The sequence below is a fragment of the Chamaea fasciata genome, unplaced genomic scaffold, assembly GCF_029207755.1.
Source record: "Chamaea fasciata isolate MVZ Bird 193981 ecotype frontalis unplaced genomic scaffold, bChaFas1.0.hap1 SCAF_21, whole genome shotgun sequence".
Lineage (NCBI taxonomy): Eukaryota > Metazoa > Chordata > Aves > Passeriformes > Sylviidae > Chamaea > Chamaea fasciata.
Genome location: NW_027094106.1, coordinates 3,508,974 through 3,521,710, shown reverse-complemented (window position 1 = coordinate 3,521,710; position 12,737 = coordinate 3,508,974). Strand labels below are relative to the sequence as shown.

Below are 12,737 nucleotides of genomic sequence, written 5' to 3'. Positions count from 1 at the left end.
GGGCCAATTTGGGAGAGTCTGCTCACTGCAGCAGGACATCTGTGCCCAGTACAAGTGTGCACAGGTACAGCTGCTTCCTTCAGCACTGTTCTGTTGGCAGCTGGGAGAGGCAAAAAAAAATAATTAAAAGTTAAAGCTTTCTTGTATGGTGAGCACAGTCTAACAAGACACAGTGATACAAATGAGAAGTTGCCGTATTTTAAAGGGAGTAGACAGGAATCAATACACAGAGAGATCTGACAGTGCAGTTTTTCAGAGGATACCTGCATGTTAAATACTGGGGTGCACTGGCAGGTTTTCTGCTTCAGACAAAGGGTCTGCAGGACATCTGTGCAGTCCAAACAACAATCAGATAAAATAATACCCAGGCCCCCCTGGGCCAGGCCTGGCTGATGGGATTAGATACCAGCTCTGAGGGTTTCATTGGCATACAACAAATGCTGAGCATTCAGGGCTGGGGAAAACCTTGCACTCTTCTTTCAGCAGAGGCCAACAGGCAGACCCTTGGGACACAGCAATCCATACACTGGACTGCTGCTTTGGTCAACACAGAGACTCATTTCTCCCTGGGGTAACCACTTATCATATCAGAAAGGCCAATCAATCTAAACATTTTGCTCAAAAAAAAAACAAGTCAATATATTATTACCCTGAATTCCTGGGAAATGAAAAGATGCCATTATTAAGTGAGCCATGAGGACACAAGATAAATCAGCAGCAGAACACAGATTAGCATCCATGAGCTCTGATGGTTTTTTGCTCTTCCTGTAATGCCCAGTTACAGGAGTGAAACACTGGTGGGGAATACTGGTACCACAGGACATACTGAGACCAGAGGAGAAAAGAACAGGAATGGACTCTGTGCAAAGCAACCAAGCCTCCCTTTCCCACATTAAAAATAATAATCTGAAAATATGCCTATTTTCCTTCTTCTCTCCCCCATTAAGGATACAGTCACATTTAAAAAAAATAATCCAAACCAAACTGATTTCTTAATATGAACCTATTTATTTTGGAGCATTTCTAGTTTGCTTTTACTAGTTTCTCACTCTAAACATCAGAGCAAGAAATGTACTTTTGTTAAGAAGACAAAGCAAAGACCCTTGCAGGACATCCAGTATCTGAGGCTCAAAGAAACATGACCAAGAAATCCTTCAGGAAATCATCTGGGACACTCTCCTTTCTCTCAAGTCTGGCTTTCCACCTGAAAAAAAAATCCCAACCAAACCCATCCCCAACGCTTTAATTTTGCCAATTTCTATTTAACTTAGTATTTATATATTGTAGTACTGAACACCAAGAGGCTCCACTGACACCTTAAGTTACTCACACACATTGGTAAGACCAAGACCAAAACTGTCCCAGCTGCCTCACCCTCACTGCTCCTCACTAAACTTTCCAAGGCAGTTGTCTCCTGCACAGCAAAGCCCTCAATTCAGAAGAGACTCCCAACAGGATTTTCTTGAGGCAATTCAGAAGGCAGCTACAGCATAATGCAGCCTATTTAAGGAGACTTTGCTGAAGTCTAATTTAATAATTTAGGAGATTTAAGAGCAGCACACATTTAAAAAAAGCCCATGTTGCCTAGGCAGTGTGTGCTTTCAGCTGCTGCTCCTGATACACCAGACCAGGTTTGATATTGCAAGAACAAAGGTTTTCATCTTTTGAGAACATTTATCAGCAGATAATGAGAAATTAGAATTCCAATTCACTCAAACATCAACCACTGCAGTTTAGCTTCCATGCAGTATTAAAAAATGGTACTCGCACGCCAGTAAAATTGTTAGCTTGGAATATTGAAATAAAGCATTGCTAAGAAAAAAAAAAGTTGGAAATTGTACTGGGTTGAACTTTGAAGATTCATTGTTTTGGATGCTCACCAGCAGACCTCTTTTCATTCTGCAGGATCCACTGAGAGAGGCATGATGACAAGAGAGAGGGCACAGTGCCCTTGGGAAGAGGGACAGGGCTGGAAACCCTGTTCTGTGTGGAGGCTGCTGAGAATGCTGCAGAGCTACCCGAACTCCTTTCTTGTTCTTCAACGTTTGCAGAGTGGCGTTTTAATATGTGCCAAGGGAAAGCAGAGAGAGAAGCAGCCAAACTCCACTACTCCCACGTCCCCATACTACAACAGAAATGGACCTGCCACCTAGTACACAAACACTTGGGGACATCCTTGTCGGTGAGCAGAGCCCAGATTGGCATTTCATTTTATGCTGCAGAAGCCCTAATCTTTATTCACTTGCCAACAAAACACCCTTCCAACACACCTCCTAGTACTCCCACACCAAGATCCCACAGCTCACTGTAAGCAGAACATAAATCATTCCCCAGAACTTCCACAGGATTCTATCCTGATTTTTTTTAATATATTTTGCAGCATTAATATATCTTGAGTCCATATGACTGAGAGTAACTAATTTTGTCACACCACAGCCACTTCTTCCCCTCCTGTGTTTGTTAGGCCATTATTAAATACATGGCAATGACCTTGTCTCCGAGCAAACTTTTCCCATTTGCTCTACACAAACACCTACTCCTCAAACTGTTGGAGGGGCTGTGTTTGGGAGGCTGAGCACAACACACTTGGGTGGTTCAATCTCTTTTTAAAAACTATCAACTCAGTTTTTAAAAACTATCAACTCCCCATGTGTCAGATGGCAAGTTTAATTTAGTAGGCTAGGAAATTACTCAGAGTTGGAAAATCACTGCAATATGGTTTAGCTCAAACTCAGCAAGTCCATCCTACATGCAGGGCTGTTACTGCTCTGGAGCACTTCCCTCCTTGGACAGCTCTTCCCAGCAGCTGTGTCTACAGCAAGAATTAAAGTTTATGTGACCTTTTAATTTTTTAATTTCTTCCCAGGAACAGACTAGAATGTTTCCTCCATTACTGAGGATTTGCTACATGATCATCAACACAACCAGCTGAACAGTAGGGAGCCGAATAAATACAGCCTAGACCTCCAGAATCACAATAAAGAGGCAAACAGAAGCGTTTTTATATTCTGCTTGTGCTACACTGAATATGGTGGAATATAAAGATAAACAGGGCAGTTTCTCTGTGCCAGTCAATTAATGCCTGGTATCACTATGGATTTGTTTGTGGGCAATGCAGACAACCGTCTGTTAGACACTTCTGGCAAAAGACAGAGAGGCCACTAGAAGGCACTAAGAAGTACAACAACAACAAAAAAAAAACTGTATGAAGGAAAAATAAACAAACATGAACAGCTCACAACAGTCATGATGCTCCCAAGTGACCCTGCAGGTTCAGTGACAGGGGTCCCACATTCAACTGAAATACACCACCAGCACACCAAGTTCTCAATGCAAATACAAGTGAAAACTCATGCCATGGGATTTCGAGCACTCAGCTTTAGATGCAATCAGGAGGACCTGAAAAATTTAAACAGACCTTTTAAAATTTTCAACCGTCTCACACAACTGAGAGAGAAACACAGCTTAGAAAGCAATTCCTCAGGGAGACACGTTCTGCTGTGGCATCAGACACCTTTCCAAAGAACATCAGAGACTATTTATAGATGCTATGTCCTCCTGCTCACCGAAGGAAAATGTTTTTTCTGCACAATCCCAGCGCAAGAAACACTCTCCAAAATGAAAGGCTGGGATGCAATAATCCACATGCACAACCATCCTAAAGGTCTGGAACTAAAAATCTCCGCACAAAAATGTAGAGTATTCTGGCTCTGAACCAGCAAAGCATTTAAGCATTCAACTGCTTTCCCTTCAACTTTAGTGGACAGTTTACATATCCAGAGCTAGTTCATGTCACAGGGCTTTGCTGGCTCGTGATGAAAAAGAGATCAAGAATGCCCAAGAGCCCATCCATAGTTTAGCCTTACCTTGCAAAACACAGACTCTCCTTGACCATCACCTTACACAAAACAAAAACAGGAACAGGACACTGACTGGAGCCAAAGCATGTCAGTTTGCCGTAGATTTTCCAGCTGCAAATGATTTCTTTTTATTGAGGAGAGGGAACATACTGAACCAAGGAATATATAAAGGATGGATTCTCCAGCACTGCATGCCTTGGATCTCACTGCCTGCAGACAATTCACCTTCTGAAGGTCTGTCCACCAGTGCCACCGCTACAGAGGACACAGGCACAGGGTGTCTGACCTGTGCCAAGGACAGAGGATGCTCTGAAGGAAGGGAGCCTCCTTTCACTCATGGCCTATTGCTCAACTCCCACCAGCTGCCTGCCCAGTGCTCACTCCTGATACAAAGGAGGTAGAGCTGAACTGGTGCTGGTTCTTATCAGGGGAGGTTTATTTTGCTCCATTTCTAGTAACAGCTTATGCAAAATGTTCCATAACAAGCTCTTCCTCTACTACCTGCTGGCAGTTATCTGTGAGCACACAGGCAGGGCATGGAGCATTAATGTAGGGATCCATTCATCTCCCCCAGCATGAAGTGAAATACTCCCAAACACTCACACAGAGGGGCGCCGGCTTCTGAGGCTTTGCAGCACTTTTACTGCTCTTGCTGTGTTGAAGTTTAATTAATTTTTAACTTAGATATTTACATAGGACATAAACTGTTCGGAAGGACAACTGTCAACCAGCCAAGACCTCTTTGGCAAGAGTTTGGGATCATATTTTACTCTTCTGGTGATGGCAGCTCTGGCACAGACCTGCTTCAATTGTGTAAAATTATGTGTATATATGTTTGATCCCTTTGGGGAGACTGCCAAAGCACCAAGATTAATTAGCAACTTACCTAAAATACACTCCCTGTTAGATAGATCTTAAAGGGTTCCTTGTCACAGACAGTTTTATAAAAACACATTCTGAAATACTAATGAATCTGTATGACATAAGATGACATTTTGAACTCTGTCTCAGTGCCCATTCTCATTTCCACACTAAGTAAAATTACTTTTATTAGTTTCATGACAGCTCTGCACTTACATCAGCTCTGGAGAGTTCCAGCCAAATCACAGAAAATAAACTCACTTGATGGACAAATATAGCCTCATTACCCAGCTTCCAGCTACTGCAACATCCTCAATCAATATAGCTTTGAATGTAAATAAGAAGGCAGGAATGCATTCAAATTGATGCGTGACCACAGTGCTAAAGTAATTGCAGAGGCTCTTAGCAATGGTGTTGATGTGTACACTCCCAGTGCCTTTCCCAAAGGAACAGAACAAGGGATGGATATGAAACCATTTCCCTAAATCCATGGAAAAAGCTTCAGACTAGAAGAGGTTTTAAGTGTCTGCCACGAGAAAGATGGAGACAACTCCTTACTCCTGGCAGTAGTAACATTTCATTTATTAGTGCTCATTTCCAAACTGGTTCCAATACTGCTGGCCAACAAGCTGGACTTCTCAGGGAAAAGCACAGCTGTTCCAGGCCAGGCTTCCAGAGAGGCTGTGCTCCAGCCTGTTTCCAACTGGGAGCTGCCAGGTGCCCTTGCCTGCAGGAGCCTGCATCAGCAGCACACCTGGGTACTGCAGTGCAACCAGCCACACGTTTTCCCTCTTCACCCGATCCTCACACTCACAGAGAGAGTTTTTAGGGCAGAAACATTAGTTCATGGACTCATCCAGCCCTCATATATGGGAATGGGGGGATACTGCAGTGAGAACCTCACCACAATTGCCACTGCAGCACTCAGGGGTTTGTGCTGCAACAGCATCAGCCCAGGGACAGCCCAGCACACTTACAGAATTAGAAGTTACTGTAGCTCTGCTCATCAGACCAATGCAGCTAAAAATAAACCAGGAAGACATTCCTCACCTAAGGCTCAGGAGGGTTCTGGTATGTAGCTGAGTCATGCAATAATCATTAAATTAAACACATCTTGATCCCTGGTTTATGCTCCATCAGCACAAACTAAAAAAACCAAGCTTTTGTGCATATTGAAAAAGCAACATTACAGCCACTGAAACAGGCACAAGGAAGAAATTTGAAGGTCAAGGTCTCCTGGAAAGTGACTGCAGCAGTAAGAATGAATTGTCCCAAGAAAGGAGGAAGTGAGGACTAGCTCACACACATTTTTCTCCAAACAGAATTTGAGAGAATATGTTTAGTGCTTGTGGAAGACATCAGGCTGACAGGAACATCCTTTGTCCATGAAATGACTCCAGTCTCCCCCATCCTGTCAGCACCACACACATGCTGCTGGCTAACTGCACTGCCAGTGAGATCATCATGCCAGACACTCATCACAATTCACTAGCACCAGGACAACTCCGAGGGAAAATGCAAGCTCCACCTGTGATGGCTTGTCATTTTCCCATGCCAGTTCTCCCTGGGGTCGCTTTCCCCAGCTGCCATTTGTACCTGAGCTGCCTGGAGCGCTGGTGTGTGACAGGTTTGTGCCTGGTTACTGCACCCCAGGAATGGAGCTGCACCTCACTCTGCTGTAAGCACCTTGTCTGTAAGGGGAAGTGTTCAGACCAAGGTTGTGATGTGGGCACTGGCCCCATTCTCCCACCACTGAAGACATTTCTGCAAGGACAAGGTCACAGTGTGACTGATTCTTAGGACCTCAGTCTGCAGAGCTGCAGTCAACAGATTAGACTGCACTACAAAGTCATTCTTTACCTCTTCCTTCCTTTTTTTCACTTTAACTTGTAGCACTTCTCCCACACTAAAGGTCCTCTTGAAAAGCTTCACAGTTGCTGCTTGCAATCAAGTGATTTTGCGTAGTTTCTAGTCACTTCTTTCTACAACAGAGAACACTGCAAGGACACATGGCAGGGATGAGGCAGGCCATATTCTGAGAAGGCAGTACAGCCTTAAGTTATATGTTGGTTTAACATACATATGGGATGGCAAGGATCAACAAAAGTTTGTGAAAGGGATCCCAACTGCTACTGCAGGAAAAGAACCAAAATAAAAAAAGCCCACAAACAAAACCAAACAAAAAACAACCCACCCAAACCATCACAAACCACACCAGATTTCTCAGTTCAATAAATGAATGACAACCAAACACTGGGTTTTTTTTAAAGCCTGAAGCATTTTAACTTTCACACAGACATGTTTGGGACTTTAACTTCCCACTTGAAGAAAGGCAGAGTTTGAAAACAGGCCAGCCAATATCACTGAGCATTCAGAGCTCCAGCTGCCACAGGCACAATGCATTTGAACTAGCAGAGCACGAGCCACAGGGTCCTGCAGCCAGTGTGGTCTCACAACGGGTGAGAAGTCCAGCTGGGAAGCATGAACTGCCTGGAACAAGGTGGTTTTGCAGATCCACTGTCTCACACATCTTGTATCTTTCTGATGTACAGGTTTAAACAGGTACTAAATGAATTCAGGGTAGGAAGACAATCCCCCTTCCCTGGTTAAAACATCCCTTGCCTTTGTTCCCCCCCTCACAAATAACACCCATCTCTCCATCTCTTTCCTTTTCCAGGGAAACTGCTGCATTACTGTCTCCTGCAGGCATCTGTGCCCCAGTAGTAATATCAGAGGAGCAGAACTTGGCCACAGGTACAAGCTTCAGTCTCAGTAAGATCACTGCAAATTCACCTTTCCAGTTTAAAACTTGTTATACAGGTTGAGCTTACTGCTAAGAAAACTTACCAACCCAATCACTGGGAGCCACACTTAAAACTGCCTTGAGAGCTCTCACCGCTCCCAAAATATTGTTTTATCTCATAAATTACTTCAACATGGGGCTGTACAACCTCACTGCTCCTTTAGGCATGCAGGAACAGTGTCAGAGGGAAAAGACTTCTACCCTACCCACCAGGATACCACCAAAACACACTTGCATTGACAATCAGTGGGAAAAATTAATTGTAGACCTGACAAACTGGACATCTGATGCTGGGAAGCCAGAATTCCTCAAAACTAAGCACTGTAAAAAAATGTAAAGCTGCAACTCCAAGCTCCCCAGGCTTTCCAGAGCTCACTCTCCATGTGCCTGTGTTTGAACAGCAGTATATCCATGTTCTGTACCCAGCTCCCACACACTCCACATGTCCTCCCCTACTCCTCCCACCCACAGGCAAACAGGCTCTGCAAACAAAGCTCACGCAGCTTTGTGGAAGCCCTGGTGGAAGGACAATGCTAGTCCCTGCAGAGAAGCAAAGATGCCCACATAATGGAGCTGTCTGCTTGGGATGCTGTTCTGGTCTCCTGAGGATGGGATCAAGTATGTGCCTTACAATTAATTTGTTATTTGTGTAACACATCCTTATTACCATCCACTGAAATTATTAATAGCTCAATTCACACTTTTTTTTTTTTTTGTCTTCTTTAAATCAAAGCCATTTCTGTTGGGTAAAACAGTCTGAGCTGCAATTTACAGTGATAAAGTAAAGCAGCCCTACTGTAAACACACACCTACCCCTTCACATTCCCTCCAATGATCAGAAACAATAAACCAGCTATTTATGAAACAGAAAGATCAATCTAGGATGCACTTCTGCAGGGGACAGACACAGGGTACAGCTGGGGGGTGGGAAAGTTTGAGACAGTGCTACTGGCCTAGAGGGGTTTTGGTTATTAACTGTGTGGAAAGCCCCCCCACTGCAGTGAAAATCCAGACAGGCCTCATTCCCTGCTCCAGCAACACTGAGCTGTGCACTCACCCTGCAATGTTTTATTGATAAGGCTCCACTAATTTTGTGTTAGTCAGGCACAGGCAACCAGCCATCAAAAATCAGATCTGTGGTACAGGTGGTTTTAAACTAAACACAGCAGCACATGGACTGTAAAATGCAGGAGAGCTGGCAAGGCACAAGACAGACTCCAGAACCTGACCTCGAGGCAGCACGAGGTCATCATACTCCATTAATACCAAGGAACATCTTAGCAAGAAAGAAGTAATCAAGGAATAAGCAACTGGAGTCAACCCCGACCACAATCAGGTCTCAACCCTGAAAGCTGCAGGCAGTCTTTAAAGGAGATGCTACCGAAGAACCCCCATGATTGTGGATATATTGTGTGGCACTTCCACCACATCACACACCTGAAGCAGCAAGGCAGTATTTGCAAAAGCTCTGGCCCCCCAAGAAGCCACTTCCAATGTTGAACAGCCTTAGAAGTATATTATAAACTTATTAAAAACCATCTGAGCTGCCATGTTTAAGTGACTTTTCTTACTGACTCTTATACAGCTTTGTATACTTTGTTTACTTTACAGTTTGTTTGCTTTCATTCTTACCTGCTGATGTTGCCTGGCTGCTGCTGTGATAAACTCAACCAGAGTATTTACTAATGGCTTACACATGATCTGCAACAAAAAAAGACAGTCTCTTATTAGTGCTTTGCTGACAGACAGGTTTGTTTTTCAAGCAAAACAGTCTATATTTTACACAGCCTCTTAAGTAAGAAGAAAATGACACAAGAAAGAGAAGTGTCCAGAAATCAGCAACAGTTTTTTTGAAAATTAACAGCTTTGTTCACACCAGCTCTGAGTGAAATCTTGATCACAGCATAAAGCAGCAGCAAAACTCTTCACTTGTCATCTGGAAGAAACAGGCAAGCATTTTTCACCCCCTATGTTCTGCCAATTGAAAACTGAAGTCTGCATCTGGCTGACACTTTTTGTAGTGTCAATGCACTTTGTGCAGAGCCCCAGCCCCAGGCAAAGAAGAACATGTTGAGCTGTAGCCAGGTGTGGGTTGGTCTCCCAGGGAACAAATGACAGGACATAAGAAAAAAGCCTAAAGTTGCACCAGGAGAGGTTTACACTGGGTATAAGGAAAAATCTCTTCACTGAAAGGGTTGTCAGGCACTGGCACAGGCTTCTCAGGGAAGTGGCTGAGTCACCATCCCTGGAGGTATTAAGAAAGAAATGTAGATGTGGTGATTTTAAAAGACAATTCTACAAGGAACAGTCATATGGAATCCAAAGGGTTTAGAAACTTGCAGATAGGATCTAAAATTTCCTGTCCACGTGGGCTACACACAACCTTGCTCTCCCTCCATTTCTCAGATCCACATAGGCTGGTGCCCTAAGAAACCTGGCAAGCAGATGAACTCCCACCTGGACGGAGTCCTCTGAGTCTAAAAGCATCCTCCCCCAGTTACACAAGCCCACATCTCCTCCCACCCTCACATCAGACATCAATTCTAATAGGTTTTGAGAAAAGAGCTTCTGGCAGCTGTCTCTAGATTGCTCTTACCTAAAAGCCCCTGAAGAACTGTATGACATTCAGGCCCATAAAAACTGGCTGTCCTCATAGAGACCAGCCCCAGGCATAGGTCAAGCTTGCAGGAAATATCTCAAACATTTCAGACGCTTGCACTGTTTGAATATCAGGCTTGGAGATTAGATTCCAATTAGATTTTACACTCCTCAGCCTTCTTGGAAGAAAACTGAAAAACTGAGGATGCAGTCAGAGCAGAGCTGGACAGGAACTACATGGCTGTTCAAACAAGGTGACCTGTTTTGCCTTTATACAAACCTTGCTCGTCCATGCTGTCTTACATACTGGTAAAACATTAGAGCTTCTTAGACTATGTTTTAAAGAGAAGCCTGCTGTTCACCTGCTTTCTGCATTTGGTATCCCAGTCCAAACCATAAATAAGATCCTGGCCTCCTGCAGTGTTGCTATAAAAACTGAGTCTGAGTTTAAGAGTCTGAGCAGGTGAAAATCCAAGGAAATCCTCACAGCAAATTCAGAAGTCTGCAATAAGGCAGAAAAGTTTCACTCCCTGCTTTCTCCAGAATTATAATCATTCTTTGGAACCAGCGGAAGACAACACAGCACACAGTCAGCAGCACTTACTGGGAAGCGTTTGAAGAGATCATGGAACATGGAGCATGTCAGGGGACTGTTCCGTTTACTGAGGAACTGGGTCAGTGCCTGCTGGTAGATAACAGTCACCTTCTTCATGTTCAAACAGCCTGGGTTCAAAAGCTGTAGGGAAAAAAAAAACAGAACAAAAGCATTTCCAGTGAAATACAAGAATGAATCACCAACAATGAATAAATTAATTTTCATCAGTTCTAAGAGGCTTTTCTGACAACTAGTGATGCTTGAGATATGACACAGAACCATGAAGAAACAGCCCAGTGGGCCCCAGATGTGCTCCCCCAGGCACTGACAGCCACATGACCTCGTCACTGAGGGGCAGCACAGCTTCCTCACAGGACTACACACACTCCATGTAGTGTGGGGGCTGTGCTCTAGGTTTGTGGTTGCCCTGTCTAGTACACGAGGCTCACAGAGCACTGCAAACCCACCCTGCAGTAGCTGGGCTGTGCACACGGTGTTCTCAGCTGAGGAGCTACTTGTATCTGTAGATTTTAGTGTATGTACACATCTGTGTCTTCATACACTTAACAGCTATGCCCAGGACTCCTGGGTACTCAGCAGACAAGCCCTAGCACTGATCAGGGATCCAGCAATCCCAAAACTGTGTCCATGCTCCAATATCCCCCTCTGGTGGGGAACAAGAATCCCAGAAACACACACGCCTGCTCAGGCTACATGGGTCTAAACAAACAGGAGTCATTGAAGAGAAAAGTGTGGAGCACTGCATCCCAATGTTCCTGACAGTTGTCATATTGCCAGGGAAGTACTGCTCCTTGGGAACAGTGAAAAATTAGGGCCCAGGAGGAAAAAGCTGTGGTGAAGCACACAGTGAACCTCTGCCCAAGGAATTCTTCCACAGCCCCACGGAAATCTAAAGCCAAGTTGATGTGGTGTCCCATCCTCAGGTCAAACTCCCAGTGCTACTGCAGCTGAATACAGGTGAAAGTGGAACAAGGAAAATAGGTCTTGAAATATGACTTCAGGTTTTCTAGCTGAGTGTCTCTACACTCAACACACACGTCTGCAGGGGAAATAATTGATTTCTCCTTCCACGCATACATTTACAAAAAAATTTCTTCTATAGTTTCTCCATAAACTTGGCTACTGCATCCTAGTGTCTACTCTAGTTCCACTTTCCTGCTTATTAAAAAGCTCCAAATTATGCTCACAAAGCACAGCTCACTGGAAACACACCACACCTCTGTCTCTGGTTACCCACTGCAAAACCTCCCTGGCCTCAACACAATGTCAGCATCAGCAGCATCACAAGAACTGAGCTGTCATTTCCCTCAAACGGACAGCTCATGTCAGTGCTGGCTCTGTCCCTGCCTAGTCAAGGCCGGAGTTCTGCTCCCACTGGAAATAAGAGGCTTCCCTGTGAATCTGCACAAGGATGCTGTGAAGCATGCCTCACTCTAGCCTCAAAGTCAAGTATGTTGTTCGTATTTCCCCCAGATCTCCCATTTTGTTTTTCTTTCACAAAAGGCCCAGAATTGCACAGGAGTTACTTGGATTAACACTTTCCACATCTCATAAGCCCTAGAAACACTGGCTGTCTTCTCAGCCTCCAGTAATAACTCAGAGTGTGTGTCATCTCCAGGAGGGAGCTCTGTTTATTTTTCTACCCCACAAGATGTCAGCAAGATTAAGGTACTAATTCCTGTGCTCAGTTTGAGGGGTTCAGAGGCAAGGTCAGGGTCAGCTGGTGAGACTGAGACACTACTTGCTAAGTTTCTAGTGGAGGTGACTGGAATGGGGTGCCCAATATAAAGGGTCACCATACTGAGACCTGTGAAATGCAGCAGAGACAGTAGGGAAAACTGGATCAGACTAAGGGTCTCATAGTAAAGGACACCTGCAGCACAACCAGATCAAGTCTCCCTCCAAAGAACTACCATCAAAATCAGGGCTGCCCCACACATTCTTCACCCTTCTCTCTTCCCCTCAGCCCAAACCTCAGGGGAATAGGAGTTTACTCTCA

General features: G+C 44.4%; 1 protein-coding gene across 1 annotated transcript in view; it reads right to left on the bottom strand.

Moving 5' to 3' along the window:
- The window catches only part of MYBBP1A (MYB binding protein 1a), a 54,672-nt gene that overhangs the window by 23,255 nt on the left and 18,680 nt on the right, over window positions 1–12,737 (bottom strand). The window contains exons 23-24 of the mRNA XM_066201890.1: window positions 10,727–10,858; window positions 9,157–9,225 (exon numbers count right to left, since the gene is read on the bottom strand). Of these exons, the coding sequence (XP_066057987.1) occupies window positions 9,157–9,225; window positions 10,727–10,858 (201 nt within the window). The remainder of the gene's footprint in view (window positions 1–9,156; window positions 9,226–10,726; window positions 10,859–12,737) is intronic.